The sequence below is a fragment of the Bufo gargarizans genome, chromosome 1 (genome assembly GCF_014858855.1).
Source record: "Bufo gargarizans isolate SCDJY-AF-19 chromosome 1, ASM1485885v1, whole genome shotgun sequence".
Classification (NCBI taxonomy): Eukaryota; Metazoa; Chordata; class Amphibia; order Anura; family Bufonidae; genus Bufo; species Bufo gargarizans.
Genome location: NC_058080.1, coordinates 217,319,296 through 217,343,791, shown reverse-complemented (window position 1 = coordinate 217,343,791; position 24,496 = coordinate 217,319,296). Strand labels below are relative to the sequence as shown.

The following is a 24,496-nucleotide window of genomic DNA, read 5'->3' as shown; positions in this document are numbered from 1 at the left end:
ATATTTTTAGGCCCGGCACCCAGACAGAGGAGAGAGGTCCCATAGCAGAGAATCAGGCTATATGTCATAGCAGAGAATCAGGCTTCACGTCACCCACCACTGGAACAGGCCATTGTCAGATATTTAGGCCCCGGCACCCAGACAGAAGAGAGAGGTCCCATAGCAGAGAATCAGGCTTCATGTCATAGCAGAGAATCAGGCTTCATGTCACCCACCACTGGAACAGGCCACTGTCAGATATTTTTAGGCACCGGCACCCAGACAGAGGACAGAGGTCCCATAGCAGAGAATCAGGCTTCATGTCATAGCAGAGAATCAGGCTTCATGTCACCCACCACTGGAACAGGCCATTGTCAGATATTTTTAGGCCCCGGTACCCAGACAGAGGAGAGAGGTCCCATAGCAGAGAATCAGGCTTCATGTCATAGAAGAGAATCAGGCTTCATGTCACCCAACACTGGAACAGGCCTTTGTCAGATATTTTTAGGCCCCGGCACCCAGACAGAGGAGAGAGGTCCCATAGCAGAGATTCAGGCTTCATGTCATAGCAGAGAATCAGGATTCATGTCACCCAACACTGGAACAGGCCACTGTCAGATATTTTTAGGCCCGGCACCTAGACAGAGGAGAGGTTCATTTAACTTTGGGTTGCCCCGCAATATAATGGTAAAATGAAAATAAAAAGAGGATTGAATGAGGAAGTGCCCTGGAGTACAATAATATATAGTTAAGGGGAGGTAGTTATAAATGTCTAATCTGCACAAGGGATGGACAGGTCCTGTGGGATCCATGCTTCGTTCATTTTTATGAACGTCAGCTTGTCCACATTGGCTGTAGACAGGCGGCTGCGTTTGTCTGTAATGACGCCCCCTGCCGTGCTGAATACACATTCAGACAAAACGCTGGCCGCCGGGCAGGCCAGCATCTCCAAGGCATAAAAGGCTAGCTCTGGCCACGTGGACAATTTGGAGACCCAGAAGTTGAATGGGGCCGAACCATCAGTCAGTACGTGGAGGGGTGTGCACACGTAATGTTCCACCATGTTAGTGAAATGTTGCCTCCTGCTAACACGTTCCGTATCAGGTGGTGGTGCAGTTAGCTGTGGCGTGTTGACAAAACTTTTCCACATCTCTGCCATGCTAACCCTGCCCTCAGAGGAGCTGGCCGTGACACAGCTGCGTTGGCGTCCTCTTGCTCCTCCTCTGCCTTCGCCTTGGGCTTCCACTTGTTCCCTTGTGACATTTAGGAATGCTCTCAGTAGCGCGTCTACCAACGTGCGCTTGTACTCGCGCATCTTCCTATCACACTCCAGTGCAGGAAGTAAGGTGGGCACATTGTCTTTGTACCAGGGATCCAGCAGGGTGGCAACCCAGTAGTCCGCACACGTTAAAATGTGGGCAACTCTGCTGTCGTTGCGCAGGCACTGCAGCATGTAGTCGCTCATGTGTGCCAGGCTGCCCAGAGGTAAGGACAAGCTGTCCTCTGTGGGAGGCGTATCGTCCTGCGTTTCCCCCCAGCCACGCACCAGTGATGGGCCCGAGCTGCGTTGGGTGCCACCCCGCTGTGAACATGCTTCATCCTCATCCTCCTCCAACTCCTCCTCATCCTCCTTTAGTGGGCCCTGGCTGGCCACATTTGTACCTGGCCTCTGCTGTTGCAAAAGCCTCCCTCTGAGTCACTTCGAAGAGACTGGCCTGAAAGTGCTAAAAATGACCCCTCTTCCTCCTCCTCCTCCTCCTCCTCCTCCTCCTCCTGGGCCACCTCCTCTTCCATCATCGCCCTAAGTGTTTTCTCAAGGAGACATAGAAGTGGTATTGTAACGCTGATAACGGCGTCATCGCCACTGGCCATGTTGGTGGAGTACTCGAAACAGCGCAACAGGGCACACAGGTCTCGCATGGAGGCCCAGTCATTGGTGGTGAAGTGGTGCTGTTCCGCAGTGCGACTGACCCGTGCTTGCTGCAGCTGAAACTCCACTATGGCCTGCTGCTGCTCACACAGTCTGTCCAGCATGTGCAAGGTGGAGTTCCACCTGGTGGGCACGTCGCATATGAGGCGGTGAGCGGGAAGGCCGAAGTTACGCTGTAGCGCAGACAGGCGAGCAGTGGCAGGATGTGAACGCCGGAAGCGCGCACAGACGGCCCGCACTTTATGCAGCAGCTCTGACATGTCGGGGTAGTTGTGAATGAACTACTGCACCACCAAATTCAGCACATGCGCCAGGCAAGGGATGTGCGTCAAACCGGCTAGTCCCAGAGCTGCAACGAGATTTCGCCCATTATCGCACACCACCAGGCCGGGCTTGAGGCTCACCGGCAGCAACCACTCGTCGGTCTGTTTTTTCTATAACTCGCCACAACTCCTGTGCGGTGTGGGGCCTGTCCCACAAACATATGAGTTTCAGAATGGCCTGCTGACGTTTACCCCGGGCTGTGCTGAAGTTGGTGGTGAAGGTGTGTGGCTGACTGGATGAGCAGGTGGAAGAAGAGGAGGAGGAAGCCGAGTAGGAGGAGGTGGCAACAGGAGGCAAAGAATGTTGCCCTGCGATCCTTGGCGGTGGAAGGACGCGCGCCAAACAGCTCTCCGCCTGGGGCCCAGCCGCCACTACATTTACCCAGTGTGCAGTTAGGGAGATATAGCATCCCTGGCCGTGCTTACTGGTCCACGTATCTGTGGTTAGGTGGACCTTGCCACAGATGGCGTTGCGCAGTGCACACTTGATTTTATTCGATACTTGATTGTGCAGGGAAGGCACGGCTCTCTTGGAGAAGTAGTGGCGGCTAGGAACAACATACTGTGGGACAGCAAGCAACATGAGCTGTTTGGAGCTGTCTGTGTCCACCAGCCTGAATGACAGCATTTCATAGGCCAGTAGTTTAGAAATGCTGGCATTCAGGGCCAAGGATCGAGAGTGGCTAGGTGGGAATTTACGCTTTCTCTCAAATGTTTGTGAGATGGAGAGCTGAATGCTGATGTGTGACATGGTTGAGATGCTTGGTGACGGAGGTGGTGGTGTTGGTGGTACATCCTCTGTTTGCTGGGCGGCAGGTGCCAACGTTCCTCCAGAGGCGGAGGAAGAGGCCGAGGCGGCAGCAGCAGAAGAGGTAGCAGGGGGAGCATGAGTGCGTTCCTTGTTTTTAAGGTGTTTATTCCACTGCAGTTCTTGCTTTGCATGCAGGTGCCTGGTCATGCAGGTTGTGCTAAGGTTCAGAAAGTTAATGCCTCGCTTCAGGCTCTGATGGCACAGCGTGCAAACCACTCGGGTCTTGTCAGCACATTGTTTGAAGAACTGCCACGCCAGGGAACTCCTTGAAGCTGCCTTTGGGGTGCTCGGTCCCAGATGGCGGTGGCCAGTAGCAGACGGACTCTCTTGGCAGCAGGTGTTCCGCTTTTGCCCACTGCTCCCTCTTTTGCTACGCTGTTGGCTTGGTCTCACCACTGCCTCTTCCTCCGAACTCTGAAAGTCAGTGGCACGACCTTCATTCCATGTGGGGTCTAGGACCTCATCGTCCCCTGCATCGTCTTCCACCCAGTCTTCCTCCCTGACCTCCTGTTCAGTCTGCACACTGCAGAAAGACGCAGCAGTTGGCAGTGTTTCGTCATCATCAGAGACGTGCTGAGGTGGCATTCCCATGTCCTCATCATCAGGAAACATAAGTGGTTGTGCGTCGGTGCATTCTATGTCTTCCACCGCTGGGGAAGGGCTAGGTGGATGCCCTTGGGAAACCCTGCCAGCAGCGTCTTCAAACAGCATAAGAGACTGCTGCATAACTTGAGGCTCAGACAATTTCCCTGATATGCATGGGGGTGATGTGACAGACTGATGGGCTTGGTTTTCAGGCGCCATCTGTGCGCTTTCTGCAGAAGACTGGGTGGGAGATAATGTGAACGTGCTGGATCCACTGTCGGCCACCCAATTGACTAATGCCTGTACCTGCTCAGGCCTTACCATCCTTAGAACGGCATTGGGCCCCACCAAATATCGCTGTAAATTCTGGCGGCTACTGGGACCTGAGTTAGTTGGTTCACTAGGACGTGTGGCTGTGGCAGAACGGCCACGTCCTCTCCCAGCACCAGATGGTCCACTAACACCACCACGACCATGTCCGCGTCCCTTACTAGATGTTTTCCTCATTGTTACCGTTCACCACAATAAGAAAAAAATTATTTGGCCTAATGTATTGAATTTAAATTCAGGCCTTTTTTTTTACAGGCACCCAACTTTATCTGGCTATCTATTTACGTATTACACTAATATAGGCACAGCAGTAACGACAGATTTAGCTGAATATAAATTGTAGGCCTAGTATTTAGGCCCTGGATGACAGGTATCCCTTTTACGGATAGAATTAGACTTGGAAATGCACAGTAGTGTGTGAAGTTATTGAGGGTGACCCTATCTGCACCTTCAATCTAATATACCCTTTTATGGATAAATTTAAACTTGGCCTGATACAGCAGAAACTACTGATTTTAGGGAATTGCTAAGTTGGGAATTGTATTTCAACCCAGAACAAAAACTGTGCTTTGGCGGACACTAATTAAATTGACCAGCCACAGCAGTAACAACAGATTTAGCTGAATATAAATTGTAGGCCTATTATTTAGGCGCTGGATGACAGGTATACGTTTACGGACAGAATTAGACTTGGAAATGCACGGTAGCGTGTGAAGTTATTGAGGATGACCCTATCCGCACCTTCAATCTAATATACCCTATTATGGATAGATTTAAAATTGGCCTGATACAGCAGAAACCACTGATTTAGGGAATTGCTAAGTTGGGAATTGTATTTCAACCCAGAACAAACATATATCCTTTGCCAGACAGCTGACAGTATTACAATTGGCTAGCCACCGCTGAAACACCAGATTTAGGGTACTGCTATTTTGGCAATTGTATTTTACCCCTCAATAAAATAGCAAGCACAGCCAAGCACCTGATGTAGGATATAGCAAAAAAAAAAAACACACTGTTGATGGTTAAATGTATTTGGTGGCAGCTTGTGCTGGCGCACCACAAGACACAAAATGGCCGCCGATCACCCCAGAAAAAAGTGACAGAAAAACGCTCTGGGCAGCCTAAAAACAGTGAGCATTTAAATAGCAGAGGTTGAATGATTCACAGCTGTAGATTGATCACTTCATTAAGTGTTTTGGAAGATTAAATCCCGGCCTAATCTCGCCCAGCAGCTTCATCCTATCCCTACACTGATCAGAGCAGAGTGACGTGCGGCGCTACGTGACTCCAGCTTAAATAGAGGCTGGGTCACATGCTGCACTGGCCAATCACAGCCATGCCAATAGTAGGCATGACTGTGATGGCCTCTGTGGGCAAGTAGTATGACGCTTGTTGATTGGCTGCTTTGCAGCCTTTCAAAAAGCTCCAAGAAAGTGCTAAACACCGAACCCGAACCCGGACTTTTACGAAAATGTTCGGGTTCGGGTCCGTCTCACGAACACCCCAAAATTCGGTACGAAGCCGAACTATACAGTTCGGGTTCGCTCATCCCTAGTGCCCACATCTCCATAGGCTTCAGCAAACACCTTCTTTGGTATTCCTTGATCTTCTCATGGATCTCTGTTTCCTCATAAACCAGAGAAACGCGGAGGATAGTGAAGCACTTAAGGTGTGCAATTATAAAAATTAATTTATTATGCTCACAAAGCTAAAAACATAACAAGCATTCAGATCAGCCTGCACAGATGCCCATGTAATAGTATGCTGTAGATTCCTGCATGTTACAAGTAGACTGAATTTATCAGAAAACAGACCTGCCATGTAATATTGAAAGAGCACCCCCAAAGCCACTCAGCTAACCAGGGCAATGTTCTCTAGCGACACAAAATATTAGCTCTCTTCTTGTCTTCAATTCTGAACTGGTAAAATCTCTAATATGCAGTAAAATCTAAATACCTTGGATATACATTTTTCTTTCTTACTAAGGAGTTGAATGGGGGCATATGTTACTATATATCTATACTACAGCACACCTCATAGTCTTCTGGTGGAGGTACTGTATATCTCTGGAATATGTTATGTGGTTCAATATTTTCATAAGATCAAAAGACAAAAATGATAAACAGATGATTAAAACCAGTGTCGGACTGGGGTGCCTAGGATTCACTAGTAAAACACATTCTGGGGGCTTACGATATATATTCAAATATTACCCAGTCACGCATTGGAAGACAGCAGCAAGATGTTATGAGGTGACAGACTATAGTGGTCACTGCAGCTACTTCAAGAAGGGGGCTGCCTGGAAATCAAGGATGCTAAGTGGCCTGCCTCAGTGTAAAGTCATCTCAGCGACCCAATGTATCTAAAATAATAAACTTTTAAATAATCTACCCAGGCTTTTACATGAACATACAGTAGGCTGGTTTAGATATTGTATGCTGCCAATCTATATGTAGTGCAGTAAGTCTACTGTGCCATGTCTACTTGTGCAGGGGTGGAGAAATAGGGGCTTACCTTGCTCAGGGGTCCATCGGGGGATTACACCTATACCCCTGTAGGTCAGTCCGAGCCTGATTGAGAATGTCCATGCATAGTAAATTAAACAGGTTTTCCAAATCCTAAAAATGAATTACAATATATTCTAAAAGAGAACTTGAAATAATAAATTACTTGCATCTTAGATTCCATACTATTTCTACAGCACTTGTGCTTTTGCTTCATGTTGTATCACTATGCATGGCACTTGCACACCACCGATGCTGCCAGCGGCAAGTCATGTGCTATGGTTGATGCATCATTGTGATTATAAATGGCCATTTTAACTGCCTCCGGACCGCCTAACACAGGATCGAGGTCCGTAAGGTGGCTGTCTCAGGCAGAGTCACGCATCTATGCGTCATCTCGCGAGACGCGAGATTACGCTCACAGCCGTCCCGCGCATGCGCATCGCGGGCCGGCAAAAGTTAGAGGAGTATTTCGTCATCAGCCTGCCAGCCAATGACAGGCTGATGATTTTTTAAAAACCGAATCAAAAGCCAATTAACACTTTATATTTATAAATATAAGGTGTCAAATGGCTTCTCTGCTCCTCTGCTGGTCCTTTTAGTCGGTTGGTTCCAGCAGAGGAGCAGACATCACAGTGAGTACACACCAAACACCACACATAGCCCCAGATCACCCCCCATCACCCCAATTAAATCCTTGATCACCCCTGTCAATCACCTAGTGAAAGGGAAAAAAGTGATCAGTGTAAACTGTCACTTTTTTATTTTACTGGTATTGACTGTTAGGTTTTAGGATAGTTTAGGTAGTTAGCGATCGTTTAGCGCCCAGCTCACCGCACCGCAGTCACTGATTCGCTGATTAGCGTATCGCTAATCACTGATCAGCATTTGTACTTTTATAGTATCTGTAAGTGATCAAAACTGATCACAGTCAGATCTATAATAGTATTAGTGTCACCTTAGTTCGCCCTCCACCCAAAACGCAGTGTTTGCCCGTTCACCCACGCCCGCCCACGCCGCAGTGACCATTTATTTATTTTTATCACTGCACAATCACTTCACAAGCGCTGCGGCGATAAAAAAATAAATCAGTTTTGATATTTTTTATCAATCACAGCGGCTTTCGGTACTTCACTAGCCTCCCATTTGTAAGACAGGCTTGCTTTTTTTCTTGGGTAGTCTCAGGGAATACCCCCTAAATTTAGTTGACGAAATGGCAAACAAGGGGTATTCTTCTGAAGAGGCCTACAGGCTTCTGACCCAGTCGGATGAGGAATGGGAACCCTCATCTGACTAATCCAGCGGGTCAGAATATGAACCTGTAGAAAGCAGTGGCAGTCTGATCCACAGTTCGGACGAGGAGGTTGAGGTCCCTGATACCACAAGGCGTACCCGGCCCCGTGTTGCTACACCACAGGTTGCGCAGGATCCGCTTCAAGGGCAGTAAGTTGTACGGCTGGCGCTGTCAGATTACGTGGTGAGGCATACACCAGCAGCGCAGCCCACCCTGGACCTAGTACCAGCACTGCCGTACAACATGGTGAAGTGGTGAGCACCAGAAGGGTAGTTGAATATGGTACGGTGACCCGTGCAGTAGTTACCCCGTCGCAGCCACCGCACAGACAGGCCCGTAGAGCCCCTAGAGTCCCTGAGGAGCTGGCAAACCCTGATTGGCAGCCCCCAACTTCAGCCGCACCAGTAGTTCCCCCTTTCACCGCCCAGTCTGGTGTTCAGGTTGAGACAGCTCAGATCGGTTCGGCACTGGGATTTTTTGAGCTGTTCTTGACTGCGGAGCTGTTGGACTTAGTTGTGGCAGAAACAAATCGATATGCCACTCAATTTATAGCCGCCAACCCGGGAAGCTATTATGCCCAGCCTTTCTGGTGGAAACCCGTCCAAGTTTCCGAATAAAAAAATAATTCTGTGCCTTCTCCTCAACATGGGTCTAACCAAAAAGCATGAATTGCGGTCATATTGGTCCACAAACCCAATTCATCACATGCCCATGTTCTCTGCTGCCATGTCCAGGGCACGATTTGAGGCCATCCTGCGTTTCCTGCACTTTAGCGACAACAGCACCTCTCATCCCAGAGGCCACCCAGCTTTTGACCGGCTCCACAAAATTCGGCCCCTCATAGACCACTTCAACACCAAATTTGCAGATTTGTATACCCCTGAGGAAAACATCTGTGTAGACGAGTCCCTCATACATTTTACCGGGCGCCTTGGCTTCAAACAATACATCCCAAGCAAGCGCGCCCGGTATGGGATCAAATTGTATAAGCTCTGTGAAAGGGCCACAGGCTATTCCCACAAATTCCGGATCTAAGAGGGCAAAGATCAGACCCTGGAGCAGGTCGGTTGCCCTGACTACCTGGGGAGCAGTGGGAAGACAGTCTGGGACTTGGTGTCACCCTAATTTGGCAAGGGGTACCATCTTTATGTGGACAATTTCTACACAAGTGTGCCCCTCTTCAGGCATTTGTTCCTAGAACAGATTGGCTGCTGTGGCACCGCGCGACCTAGTCGCCGGGGCTTCCCCCAACGGCTCGTTACCACCCGTCTTGCAAGGGGGAGAGGGCTGCCTTGTGTAACCAAGAACTGCTCGCGATGAAATGGAGAGACAAGCGTGACGTTTACATGCTCTCCTCCATTCACGCAAACACGACAATACAAATAGAACGAGCAACCAGTGTCATTGAAAAGCCCCTCTCGGTCCACGACTATAATTCGCTCATGGGAGGGGTGGACTTCAATGACCAGATGTTGGCTCCTTATTTAGTTTCCCGATGCACCAGACGCTGGTATAAGAAGGTGTCTGTATATTTGATTCAATTGGCTGTATATAATAGTTTTGTTCTCTACAGTAAGGCTGGGAGAACATGATCCTTCCTCAAATTTCAGGAAGAGATCATCGAGAACCTCCTGTATCCAGGAGGTTCCGTGGCCCCATCCACCAGTGTAGTGAGCCGTCTACACGAGCGACATTTCCCCAGTGTCGTTGCTGGTACCTCAACCCAACCGTCACCCCGAAAAAGATGTCGTGTCTGTAGCAGGAGTGGAATAAGGCGTGACACCCTCTATTTCTGTCCTGACTGCCCTGACCATTCTGCCCTATGCTTTGGGGAGTGTTTCCGGAAGTACCACACACAGGTACACTTAGCATAGGGATTGCTTTACACAGGACAGGCACACAGGGCTATTAGGGCCCTTTCACTCACAGCTGCTGCAAACCTCTCCTTTCACCTGGGACAAAGTGCATAATGTACTTTGCCACATCTTTGGGCGATTTGCGCTTTGCACATTGTCCCATGGGGAAGGAGAGGTTTCTCCTATAAAGGTAAAAAAAAAATAAAAAAATCACCGGTAAGCAAAAAAGTTAACGTTCTGTTCAAAAAGATAAATAAAGTTTATATGTTCCGTTCAAATGTTATTATAAAGTTAATAAATCTATTGCTATTACTATTCCAGGCCAGACTTCTTATACTTAGGAAATGGATAAAGGCAGATTCACCGACAGTGGGACAGTGGAGAAAAGCAATAGACAACTTAATTAAAGAAGAACGTGTGATGGAGAGTCATACTAAAAAATCACAAAATCTTGACCAAGTATGGAAAAACTGGTTACTCTAGGGCTGGATGGGAGTTTTTTCATTTTTTCATTTTTTTTTTTTTCACTTCCTCCCTCCCCAGGGGTGGTGGGAGGGTATAAAATAAAGATAAATTGTAACATGACCACCGGCTCTCTACACTAAATACGGAGGCAGTCAGGGTCACCTAGGATCAAGACCACAGGAAAACAGAAATAAAGGAACAGACTTATCTTGTGGATGCAGCAGTAGCAGCTCTAGCATCAGCACAGTCCAGGAAGTTGTATAAACCGCAAGGTGAGGCAGTATGGGGAGGAGATATATAGGGAGACAATCACTGCTAATAGATGACAGCTGGGAGAGGGAGGAGAGATTTCAAAATGAAAGCAAAACAAAAGAAGATCATGCAGGAGGTACTGAAGGACGTCTATCAGAACTTCCCAAAGATCTGGTGGTGACACATATTCCACTAACTTGTGACAAAAAATTAAAACTTCCATGAACTCACTATGCCCATCACAAAATAGCTTGGGGTCTCTTCTTTCCAAAATGGGGTCACTTGTGGGTTAGTTATACTGCCCTGGCATTTTAGGGGACCTAATGCGTGAGAAGTAGTTTGAAATCAAAATGTGTAAAAAATGCCCTGTGAAATCCTAAAGGTGCTCTTTGGAATGTGGGCCCCTTTGCCCACCTAGGCTGCAAAAAAGTGTCACACATGTGGTATCGCCGTAGTTGGGCAATGTGTTTTGGGGTGTCATTTTACATATACCCATGCTGGGTGAGAGAAATATCTCGGCAAAAGACAACTTTTCCCATTTTTTTTTTATACAAAGTTGGCATTTGACCGAGATATTTATCTCACCAAGCATGGGTATATGTAAAATGACACACCAAAACACATTGCCCAACTTCTCCTGAGTACGGCGATACCACATGTGTGACACTTTTCTGCAGCCTAGGTGGGCAAAGGGGCCCACATTCCAAAGAGCACCTTTAGGATTTCACAGGGCATTTTTTACACATTTTGATTTCAAACTACTTCTCACACATTAGGGCCCCTAAAATGCCAGGGCAGTATAACTAACCCACAAGTGACCCCATTTTGGAAAGAAGACACCCCAAGGTATTTCGTGATGGGCATAGTGAGTTCATGGAAGTTTTTATTTTTTGTCACAAGTTCGTGGAATATGTGTCACCACCAGATCTTTGAGAAGTTCTGATAGACGTCCTTCAGTACCTCCTGCATGATCTTCTTTTGTTTTGCTTTCATTTTGAAATCTCTCCTCCCTCTCCCAGCTCTCATCTATTAGCAGTGATTGCCTCCCTATATATCTCCTCCCCATACTGCCTCACCTTGCGGTTTATACAACTTACTGGACTGTGCTGATGCTAGAGCTGCTACTGCTGCATCCACAAGATAAGTCTGTTCCTTTATTTCTGTTTTCCTGTGGTCTTGATCCTAGGTGACCCTGACTGCCTCCGTATTTAGTGTAGAGAGCCGGTGGTCATGTCCCCTCACTATTATAGGGTGTTCAGGTGTCATACAGTCGAGGAACGAGGGTATGCAATTATCTATCATAGAGATTTTTGCATAGGCTGAGCAGTAAGGCAGAGTGCTAGGGCTGTTACAGGGCTTATCCTCTTGTTCCTTAGTTTTGGATCAAGTCCGTCGGATCTTCATTTGTGTCTTTTAGTTTTCTGCAACACCATCCGTGACAATATGAGACTTTGTAAGGAAAAAAAAAATCATAATTTTCCGCTAACTTGTGACAAAAAATAAAAAAGTTCTATGAACTCACTATGCCCATCAGCGAATACCTTAGGGTGTCTACTTTCCGAAATGGGGTCATTTGTGGGGTTTCTCTACTGTCTGGGCATTGTAGAACCTCAGGAAACATGACAGATGCTCAGAAAGTCAGAGCTGCTTCAAAAAGCGGAAATTCACATTTTTGTACCCTAGTTTGTAAACGCTATAACTTTTACCCAAACCATTTTATTTTTTTACCCAAACATTTTTTTTATCAAGGACATTTAGAACAATAAATTTAGAGAAAAATTTATACATAGATGTCGTTTTTTTACCAAAAAAATTACAACTGAAAGTGAAAATTTTCATTTTTTTGCAAAAATTTTGGCAAATTTCGATTAATAACAAAAAAGGTAAAAATGTCAGCAGCAATGAAATACCACCAAATGAAAGCTCTATTAGTGAGAAGAAAAAGAGGTAAAATTCATTTGGGTGGTAAGTTGCATGACCGAGCAATAAACGGTGAAAGTAGTGTAGTGCAGAATTGTAAAAAGTGGTCTGGTCATTAAGGGTGTTTAAGCTAGGGGAGCTGAGGTGGTTAAGGTTAGTTTGATGTTTCAGTATCTGCAGCTGTTTTGGTATCCTAATGTCCTTCCTTGATGCTGTCTGAGCCAGTTAAGACTGAACCCATACTAATTGTAATGTGACATTCTGATTATATTTCCCACATGCCAACCACAATTTAGATGGGCAAATCATTGCTGCTGCAGTGTTAACAACTGTCTGGCAAGCATGAAACCATCCTCATGGTAACGGTGTCAAGATGTGAGGTACTGTAAGTAGAAAATGGCCAGCTTATTTAACAATGTATTTAACTGCATTGAAGTAATAAATAAATGAAATATTATTTTAATGTAGAGATTTTGGAGCCCAGACATTAATTGTGGCTATTTCACCACCAATAGCACATTGCTTGAACCCACCAATCATGCTGATTATAGATAGATGAAAATCCTTGCCACCTAGATATGGATATCTATATATAAAAGTGTAACAAATATATATCAATAGTAGTTTCTAGCCAGACCAAAAAACTATAATTGCACAATAAGCATTTGGAGGAAATGATTGCAGACTGCTGACAACTGTCACAATAACTGCTTCTGCTTGTGTAATGACAGTATTGACTTCTCAAAAGAAACAACATTTATTCCAGCACCAATACCAACAAAAAGTCTTTATTTTGCTCTAGAGATCAAAGTGCTCAATACAGCTGATATAATAAAAGGCATAAATAAAAAGACCCTTTTTACGAAATATTTTTAGTGGTTATTATTTTCTCTGTTTATATATAATACATATATATTAATTACAATCCCAGTAAAAAATAAATATATCTCAGTGGAAAAGCATAGTCTTTTTCTCTTTCTCATTTGCTTCTTGTAAACTGATGTCATATAATATGCCATGGAGGAGGGCAGAATGGTTTCCAATAGCTGGGGTATTCTCCAAAGTTAGCTAAGACCACATGTTGATGTCCTCATTAAATTAATACACTGAAACAACAAAACAAAAGCAAATTAAATCTAGATAAAAACAAAATAAAGAGTTAATGGAAAGTAAAAATAAGACCCCCATCCTGTCTGTATGCCTATCCCCGTTCAACATCCCTACCAAATAGCTTTCTTTGGCAATGTCAAAATGTATTTAGTTCTGTCAATAAAGCTGATTTGAATTAGATAGATAGACAGACAGACAGACATGAGATAGGTGGATAGACAGAAAGACAGACTAATAGATAGATAGATAGATACAGCCGAGCTAAACTTGGTGATTAAAGCGTTAATTAAAAAATGGTACAAAAAGGTTAAGCAAGTCTCAGCTCACACTTTAGTTATTTAGTCTGTTATTTTCATCTGTTATTGTGACCCAAAACCAGGTGCGGGTCAAAAACACGGAACAGGTGCAGATCTTTCCATTATACCTTATCTCTGAATAGGCTTCACTGCTGGTTTTGGCTCACAATAACTGATGGGAATCACTGACCAAATAACTGAAGTGTGAACTCAGCCTAACTCTTTTAATGAATTTCAATGGCTTTTGTCACAAGATGGCACAACATAACACTGTGATGTGAGTTATCAGAGTCAATTTTAGCTCGGCTACTTCTGTTTTATGGGGAGTTTGGGGGCAACAGGTGCTGCAACGGTACATTCATTGGCAACGATAGAGGACTTATTTTATTGTTCAACCCTGCTAGCAGTATGCCTGGTTTAATAGGGTTGATCATAGTGACAGATGCCCATTAATACCCTTCCCTCTTATGATCTACTCCTGCTTCACTGCTAGACTACTATCATAGACCGATGCCCAAACAGAGCAGACCAACTGCTGTTCTATAGAGCAGTCTGGAAGGTTATTCAGACTGAACAGCTTGATTGCTCTTATAGAAGATTATCAAGAGTACACAGCCTGGCTGCTAACATAGGGGATTTACACAACCAGGGCTTTGGCATCTGAGTCGTGGTCAGTACTTCAAATTTGGCCCGAAAATAAAAAATATTAGATATTACATAGTTGTATAGCTTGCAGCATATTTACTTTTATAGGAATTTAGTAGGAAGTTCAAGTTGGAGGTTTTACAGGGAGTTTAAAATGTTACTTTATGTATGTGTGTGTGTCTGTGTTCTATCAATTTAAGGCTCTTATTCATCAAAAATAATTCAGTGCTGACTTTTTGCTACAAACAACAGAGCCTGACTATGCTATTACGGTATAGGAGATGGTCCAGCCAAAAATGTAAATATATATAATTATATTAGATGACTGCAATGGCAACCTCTTTTATCAGAGAAGAGCACAATATTATACTTTAAATGTATTTAAATATTTTCATTTGTAGACAATTTTCCAGGGCTTAAATGCCACATATCCCATGTTAAAAAAAAATTATAATAAAAGTATGCTTATGTGAAGTACCTTATTATATTACCTACATAAATAAAAAATAAAAAAATAAACACTGCTCTGTGTAATTTTAAGCTTTTTTTCTCCTATTTTACTCACATTATCTGGGGAACTTCTCTCTTCCCTTTCTGTTTGTAGACAGCAGTTCATCAAGCGCATGCAACCCCTGAATTGCATTGCAATCAGCTTTTGCTAACCCCTTCCTCCCCTTTATTGAAAACAGTAGTTTACAGACCCAGAGATTTTACTAATAAATAGCACTATAGTATGCTATAAAATTTCCTTCTCCACTGTCTAGAGCAGGGATCAGAAACCTTCGACACTCCAGCTGTTGTGAAACTACAACTCTCAGCATGTAAGATGCTCGGCTGTTCTTTTAGCTCCCATAGAAGTGAATGGAGCATTCTTGGAGTTGTAGTTTCAGAACACCTGGAGTGTCGAAGGTTTCTGATCCCTGCTCTAGATAGTGGAGAAAGAAATTGTATAGCATACTATAGCATAGAGAGATAGATACTGTAACTTTATCATTTTATGGATTTTGAAGCAGGGATGAATGAATGAAAGGTATATGGGCTGCTTTACTATGTGATTAGTATGCTGGCTCTGGGAGGAGGAAGAGAGCAGAGTTTACTGATCATGGTAGTCCACCAGTGAATGTAGGGGAAGGTGAACCTGAAGGATAAACAACTGGGGGGAGGGCACTACCAAAGATGAAAATTCAATGACCACAGAAAGACAATGTTTTTATTGCATGTATATTGTCATAATACCCTTTTCACTTTATAGTAATACTTTTTCAAGATAACCCCTTTAATTTAAATATTAATTTTATACTGGCTGACCCTGAAATTTATCGTATTTTAACATACACAAAATAAAATAAAAATATATAGATTTGCTAATATTTCTGAATAAACTGCATAATATATAATGGAATAGCTAAAATGTCACCTTACTGGAAAATTAAATGACAACAGAAAATTCCTTTGCATTAGAGCCCTAAGAGCTAAAGACTTTCGGACTAAAATCCATTAATTGGGATCTTAAAGTTTAGCCATTGTGACTCTACAAGTATAATTGAACTAAAAGCTTTTGTGCAATGATGACCTTTCAAGGATTACTGTAAAGCTCTGGTGACTGAAGTTGGATGTTCTGTCAAAAGCACAATCAAATACACATTTAGGCAGTAGATGTATACAATGAAAAAAATTATCAATGACCAAAGGGAAAAATGATTTTTCCAGCACTTTTGAGAGCTGCAGGAAGCTATTATTGAACTAAATTATTTTCAAAATAACAGTTGGAGGTGCTACACACAGCGAAAACCCCTTTGCTTTTGCAAAAGCAGTGTAAACGTGTGTTGCAAACTCCCAATGTCAAGAATATAATTGGTGAAGGAATTTACCAATTATATTCAGGAACACAATTTGCCAAGCATTGTAAATGCTTAAAGTAAATTTATAAGCACCATGTGAATGATGAATGTTCAAAATGACGTATCATTATGAAGATGTATACTGATTTATTGAACCTGATTGTAAAACTAACCTTCAATTCCACTGCAAGCTACTCCTGCCCATTGCTTTGGTTTTCTCAGACAGTAGTGCATGTTGTATTAAATGAAGGATTCCAATCATAAAACAGTTACTGGAAGTCTCTTGTTATCAAAGGAAATGGGTGAAGTATGACTCCCATGTTTAATGTAGGAACTTATCTGACACATTATAGTAATTCTCAGCTGTTCTGCTGAGAAAGCTCTGACAGTAGTGCTGATAGATAGCACCCGTGCATTCAGAAAATGTCTTGATATTTATGACTTATTCTGGGGATCTTTACTGATAATCATTAAGTGTGAAAGAAGAGAATTATATTATCATTTTTCATAGCGGAGAAACCACAAGGCTGTAATTGTGTATTAGTCCATTTCTTCAACGCTATCTCACTTTCTGTAATTCCTGTCTCAGCCAGGATGGTAAAGGTTGTCCCAGTCTGTGGAGAAGTTTGGACAATTCAATGTTGTGGTCCTGGTAATAGCTTGAAAGAAATACTCTTGACTGAAAAGAAGATATAAACATGATTAGGGTCAATGACCGAAATATTGGTCAATCATTATAACAGAAATACCGACTAGTATGTTTGTTACTAGGCTTCAGCGAATTCCGCTTACGATCATAGATCCGAAGGCAATTTGTTCAAAAACTTTGTTTTTAATGCTGTGAATTTAATGGAGGCCAGTTTGGCACCAAAAATGATAAAAAACAGAGTGGACTCAGCATGCATGTGGAACCTGCACTCCCTAAATTTTATGGTGGCCGTTATGGCACATAACAGGTAGCATTTAGTGTTAGGTTTCCGTCTTACAAAGATTGCCTTGACGTGTGGCAGATGGGCCCAAATTATTTGTACAAAATGTATTTGCCAAGAATCTCAAATTTACAAAATAGCCATGGCAGCGTGCACCTCCGCATTGGGATGTGCTGACTGACCAGGAGAGGTATAGAGTGCGCTCAGCATGCATGTTGGTACCTGCATTCCCTGAATTTAATGGAGGCTAGTTTGGCACCAAAAATGATAAAAAGCAGAGTGGACCCAGCATGCATGTGAAACCTGCACTCCCTGAATTTTACGATGGCCGTTATGGCACATAAAAGGTAGCATTTAGTATTAGGTTTCCGTCTTACAAAGATCGCCTTGACATGTGGCAGACGGGCCCAAATAGTTTTGTACGAAATGTATTTGTCAAGAATCTCAAATTGACAAAATAAGCGTAGCATTAGCACCAGAATTTTTTCTATTACTATGGCATTATTGTACTTTATTTGGTTTGAAAAGTGCTGTTGCATTGTGTTTTTTTTTATTTGCGCATACAGCATTAAAATGCATTGGCTCTGTGTAGGCAAAATTCATATCGGCCGAAGTCAAGAGAGACTTCAGTGAATTACTTCGGTATTCCTATCTGCGCCTTAAAAAAAAAAACATTTTAAAATAGCCGACTTCGGATTCCTATTTTAAAATATCTTTAAAGATGCACATAGGAATAACAAATTAATTCACTGAAGTCTTGCGCAACTTTGGCCAATATGAATTTTGCCTACACAGAGCCAATACATTATAATGCTGTATGGAAACAGCATAAAAAAAAAAACTTTTTGAACGAATCGACTTCGGATCTATAATCCAAAGCTTGATTTGCTTAAGCCTATTTGAAACCTATTCAATATTGATAATAATGTATAGTGGTGCTTAAAATTTATTAACCCTTCAGAATCTTCAATTTCTGCATAAATTTGACCTAAAAATACATCAGATTTTTACACAAATTCTAAAAGTAGCTACTTACCGTATAATCCAATCAAACATATACCGTAAGTCAAAATATGAGACTTGGTCGTTTATTTATTGAGTAAAATGATGACAATATCACATGTCTGTGAGTGGCAACAGGTAAGGATGAACAAATCAATTGTACATTAATAAGATTTGTTCTAATCTTTACAAAAATGTGTCCACCAAACAAATTCAAAGCTTTTCTGATTGGCTTTAGATTAATTCCGTAAAAACAGCACCCAGCACCATTTCACTGTTCATGTTGGTGGGCAAAACCACGAGGGAGGAAGAAGGATGGTTACATGACATTGGATGGAAGTTGCCTGACATATATCCAATCAGGGGCAGTATACATCAGTATACATCACGGTCCTGTTAGAGACAGAATCACAGAATTCCATTCTACATTGTACTTGTGAGCTGGAAGGATGTTGTACTGTGGCTCTGTCTGCCAAAAAGCTATTGCAGACACACTGTAAGCCACTGATAAATTGTTATAGGGACAGTATAAGAAGATTCTGGTATATTAAGGAGTTTGATCAGGGAGAATGAGGGAATGAGACCCTGGTCAGGTCACTATCAGGTGTCTTACACTCAGGGCTAGTACCCACCTGTGTCTATCATGTCCTCAGGTACGTTCCATGTATAGCACTGCTGTATATCTATACATGGTTTCCCATCACATCCATATTAGGCCCAGGATATTATCTGTTGGGTCATCATTACACCTTGATATTTAGTGACCGACTTGATTTGAGATACTTTTCATTATATGTTTTTGTCCTGGCTGTCTATTTTTCTTGGATGTGAGGTGTTATTCATGGACACCCTGTTATGTATTTATTCTGCCATATAGTATATAGCCCTAATTGCGGGTCATCACTACTATTTGCCATGCAGATTGGGTTGTCCATGTACTATAACCACCTTCACCTGTAGATCATCTATGCTTATGATTGCGTGGATACACATGTGAACGCAGTTGTGTATACTGCCCTTTGCTTCTCTATATACTGTCTACCATCCTGTCTTTTCCCCATTTTTATACTTGATAATAAATTGATATTTTGGTATATTATCTCCACTTGCTTTTTTGTTAATGTTCACTATCAGGTGTGTTTGCTGGCAGGCTACTGTCAGCTTAGCTTCTGGGACATGGTCCTACATTACAGATTGCTGCAAAAAACTGCACATTTTTTGGAATTAGGCTTTTTTCTTATACAAATTACATTACTGTAAGCACCCTTTTCCCCTAGAAACCAGTTTCTATTTGTAATTGGGCATATCAGTGTGTTTTAGCCATGTTAAAAAAAAAAGAAAATCATTGTACATTGCTGCAAAATAAGGGTTAGATGCAGCAAACATATTTTACATCAGTAGCCAAATTATAACTGTGTTACTGAAGGCATTACTGAATCAGACCACATAGTTCAAATATGTTTCAACAGCAAAAAAAAAAATAAGTATTACTACTTGAAACATGTATTTAATATTTTCCAATAATAATAGGGGAATCATAATGCAATTATCATATCCGTGTTACTGAATGTGTTGAACATTGCTGCAAGAGAAGGGATGGATAGCTACAGCAAATGCATTTTTCATCAGTAACTCAAATTATAATCGTGTTACTGAAGGCAACACACTATGACAATGATTATGTGTTGAACAGGACCTGGGTCGTGGTCATCTTTGTGGAAGCCAGTCCACATGCCCAAGCAGTACAGTGTCCTTGTCATCATCATCAGCTGCTTCTTCTCTTACTAAGAATCTTCCTCTTCCTTGTGCACTGCTCCATCATGAGACATCCATAACAGAATATTTGGCCTTGGGTCCAAACTGAACATTTACAAAAATTTGCCAAATCGTACATGAAGACAATCTCAAGAAGTTCACTCATCTCTAGCAAAAAGATGTGAACCTTAAGAATTAGCAGATAATTTCAAGGTGAAATTAGAGTCAGATGTTCAATCAATGGAATGACAATCAGGTGTGAGTGGGTGACCTGATTTATTTAAAGAACAGGGATCTAGCGAAGTTTGATCTTCACAACACATGTTTGCAATTGGAACAATGTTTGGTGGATGCATGAGACCAAAATAGATTTTTTATTTATTTAAATTAGAAGCACTATGTTTGGGAAAAGGAAAACACTGCATTCCAGCATAAAAATAAAAAAATAAAAATGATTCTATCTGTGAAACACAGTGGTGGTACTATTATGGTTTGCGTCTGTTTTGCTGCATCTGGGTCAGGATGGCTTGCCATCATGGAACAATCAATACCAGCAAATTCTAAAGGAATCATTTGTTCATGTGCTGAATCTCAAGAGAACATGGGTTATGCAGCTAGACAAATACACTAAGCACCCAAATCATTCTACCAGAAATGGTTAAAGAGAAATAAAGTTAAGGTTTTGGAATTCTGCCAACATAACAATACAATTCCTCCAAGCCAATGTGTAGGACTAATCAACAATTACAGGAAATGTTTAGTTGCAGTTATTTCTGCACAAGGGGGTCACACCAGATACTTAAAGTTAAGGTTCACATACTTCATAACATACAGGTACATCATTATCCTCAATAAATGCACGATCGATATATATATATATATATATATATATATATATATATATATATCTATATATATATATCTATATATATATATATTTATATATTAATATTTAGTTTCATTTTTTAAATTTGGTTATTGTTATCTACTTTTAGGACTTGTGTGAAAATGTGATATAGTTTTAGGCCAACTTTATACAGAAATATAAAAAATTCTGAAGGGTTCACAAACTTTCAAGAACCACTGTATAATAGAAAATTATGACATCTAAAATTACATCATGTTTGCAGTCTAGCTAGAAGAGGACTCCTAATGTATACCTAATGTGTCAGTGTGTGGTGGAAAGGCTAATTTTAGGTGGTCTTGGCAACAAATTATTCTATCCGTCCAATCTTCCTGATTATAGAACTCCCTATAACTAATAACAGTTTAGACTTACCTGCACTGCCATCCCCATAGACTACTATTTGTGCTGTCCTCCCAGCTTTTAGGGACAGCAGTATTCACTAGGGCTTGCATTTCTGAGATTAACACCCTTGCATTATCACCAAACTTGCCAATCTTGCTTGATAGCTGCCTGGCACTCGGCTATTTTTAGAAATGCCATCGTGGTGAACAGAGGGAAGATAGGAGTGGATCCCAGAGGTGGGGCCCACAACTGACATTGATGACATATCCTAGAGATATGCCATCAATGTTTAAGATGGGCCGACCTCTTTATTCAGAGTGGATACATAGAAACATAGAATGTGTCGGCAGATAAGAACCATTTGGCCCATCTAGTCTGCAAACAAATGGAAAAAAAAATGGTGTGGTGTTAAACAGGTAGGAATTGCTCAAACCCACATGCAGTTGTGCATATATAAACAGGGGAGCAAATCCTGCACTTGTGGCCCTTTTCTAATGGCGATCCCCAGCATAAATGCATACAGTGGAGGATGCCTGTGGAGAAACCACAAGTACCACAATAGACATCCTACAAAAGATAGCAATTATTTGGATGTGATAATCAATATAACAATGCTCGGGCTTAGACATGTCCTCCTAGTAGGACACGTTGGCTAATCTCTTAATTCAGTTTGAGGGCTTAGTAAATTGCAGAGTGCACCTGTCTTTGCTATTTTTATATTCCCATATAGTCTGCCCAATATACTAAATACTATGGATAGCCCCTGGCCCTATCTTATATGAAGGATGGCCTTATGCCTATCCCAAGCATGCTTAAACTCCTTCACTGTATTTGCAGCTACCACTTCTGCAGGAAGGCTATTCCATGCATCCACTACTCTCTCAGTAAAGTAATACTTCCTGATATTACTTTTAAACTTTTGCCCCGCTAATTTAAAACTATGTCCTCTTGTAGCAGTTTTTCTTCTTTTAAATATTCTCTCCTCTTTTACCTTGTTGATTCCCTTTATGTATTTAAAAGTTTCTATCATATCCCCTCTGTCTCGTCTTTCTTCCAAGCTATACATGTTAAGGTCCTTTAATCTTTCTCCTGGTAAGTTTTATCCTGCAATCCATGTAGTAGCTTTTCTCTGAGTAGGATATAACATTCATACAGACCCTTCTATACAGAGCATACTGTACAAAGTTCCTAGAATAGTTAATGTACCTATAACTACATGCCTTAACATTTCAATTAATTTCCTCATACAGTTCATGCTACTAAATCATTCAATCTATTTTTTTGTATTTTACTTCAGATAAAACAAAACATTTGTAGGTACAAGTAGGGATGAAAGCATAGAATCCAACCACGTATCATAGTAATGAATCCTAATTCTAAATAATTATGAGCCATTTACCTCGACGTCCATCATTCTGTATTTGCGGCCCTTATTTTTTCCAAGACATTTTGTTTTGCCTCCATCCAGTAATTGACACCAGAAGCCCTTTTCTGTACTGAATCTGAAAGCATATGGGATTCGGAAATATATTACTTTCTGTCAAAGCGTAAAAAAAAGTGCAGACATGCATGCATTATAATGTATTATATCCATAATTAATCAAAATCACATTCATGGTTAAAAGCTATATGTATGAATTGTATGTAATATTTCAGACAGAGTTTATCTGTGCAATGCCTTCTGTTCAATGATGGGTGAGTTATTACCACTTGTCACAAACTGAAAGGGACAGAATGTTTCAATTGAGAGGCCTTGGTTTATCACTCCAGAAATTCGTTATGTGTAGAGATGAGCAAATTTCTCAAAAATTCCATTCGGCTGAATTTCCCGAAAAGATTTGCTTCGATCCAAATCTATTCACGGCGAATCACGTTAAATAAAAGTATATTTCCGGGCTGCAGAGATCCTTTATAGGGGTGTAGAACATGTGCCTTGTTGTAACATGCAGAGTGTGCTGTGGTAGTGAAATAATACTAAGAGACCGTATGACATGCAGATGACAGGCATCGCTCTTAGAATCACAGAACACTTTACTTAAAGGATAACTGTCACACTTAGACCCTAATTTCAATTTTCATATATGTAGTTACTAATAACATGATATTCCAGAATCAGTTACTATAAGACTGACTTACCCCATATTTAATAAGATTCAGCCCTTAGCAACCAGTCTGCATAAAACTGCAATTTCACTATTCAGTTAAGATGGCCGCCACTGCCCTCCCCCTGAGGCTAATCCTGCCTGCCCTCACTAGCCAGTAACAATAGCCCCCCAAAAGTGTCAGTAACCAGAGCCCTCCCCCTAAAGGGTTAATCTCCTGCAGCACAAAGGGGTCCTCTTACCACATGTTGCTTTCATTTATACACTGAGCAGACGATCTCCCTTCCCTGCTCTGCGCTGCTTAGACTTTGCATTGTCCCAGTCTGCTGAGTGAGGGAGCGTCTGCCAAGTGCAGGGACAGGGAGAAGTGCACACAGCCCAGGCACTGTTATCAGCTGCTGGGGAGGACCTGGCTTTAATCATTTACTTACAGTCCCTGGCTGTCAGTAATGTGACCTTGCACGCCGCGTGCTTCTGCGTCCTCCGTCCTTCAAAACATAGACGGACCCTGCAAAGCAACCTGATTTTAAGCACAGGTAAAAATAGGCAGTACAGGGAACAAAACTGTGGAATTAAGGGGTAATTGAATACACAGTGAAAAGTTGAAATAGGGCCACCAAGGAGATATTAATCACCACAATCTAATACTCAAAAAACAAAATATGACAGTTATACTTTAATTGGGCAGTCACAGGGCCAAAACCGACAAAATAACTATGAACTCAGTCTTACAGGTCGATGTTAGTGTCAAGAAGTAGCGCACTCCTTTTACACTGTCGCCAGCTGATTCCACATAGATATAAACAGAACCTGATCTATTAAACGCTTATACAAGTAGACACCCCCCGATAGAGCGGAGAGGTTGTCAGCAGTAAGTTTGTGTTGATGTCACTGATTATTTTTCCCTTCCTCTGATCCATCAGAACAATAACCAACAAAAATGGATCATGTCTGTGGAGCATATGCCTTCACTTGGTCAGCATATGCTCAATAATCTATCAGTATTGCTAATGCCCCCTCCCCCAAAAAAGGAGTGGATCTGAAACAGAGATGACACGAGAATGGAAAATGTACATGTCTTCTGTATTTTGTACCCACCCCTTCTTGTGGCTACCAAATCATAAGCCAATTCTGATGGGACCATACAGGCCTTACAGCTGCTACACAGACAGGATCTGTTGTGCGTCTCATTTTTCCTTCCTTCTGACAGATCAGAAGAAGGGTCAAACAAATGATGATGTCAGCCAGGCCAAAAGGCAAAATAAGTGGGGAGGGTGGGAACAAAATGAGAAGTCCACAGAGTGGCTCAATGGCA

At 42.2% G+C, this 24,496-nt stretch overlaps 1 protein-coding gene across 2 annotated transcripts in view; it reads right to left on the bottom strand.

Moving 5' to 3' along the window:
• Positions 1–13,062: 13,062 nt before the first annotated feature.
• The window catches only part of LOC122946004 (bifunctional heparan sulfate N-deacetylase/N-sulfotransferase 4-like), a 754,569-nt gene continuing 743,135 nt past the window's right edge, over positions 13,063–24,496 (bottom strand). The window contains exons 13-15 of one of the 2 annotated variants that reach the window (XR_006391210.1): positions 22,479–22,581; positions 16,318–16,823; positions 13,063–13,358 (exon numbers count right to left, since the gene is read on the bottom strand). Coding sequence is in view for 1 of the 2 variants with exons in the window: in XM_044305313.1 (XP_044161248.1) it covers positions 13,317–13,358; positions 16,713–16,823; positions 22,479–22,581 (256 nt within the window). In the remaining variant the exon portion in view is untranslated. The remainder of the gene's footprint in view (positions 13,359–16,317; positions 16,824–22,478; positions 22,582–24,496) is intronic. The other variant, XM_044305313.1, reaches the window with a different exon arrangement.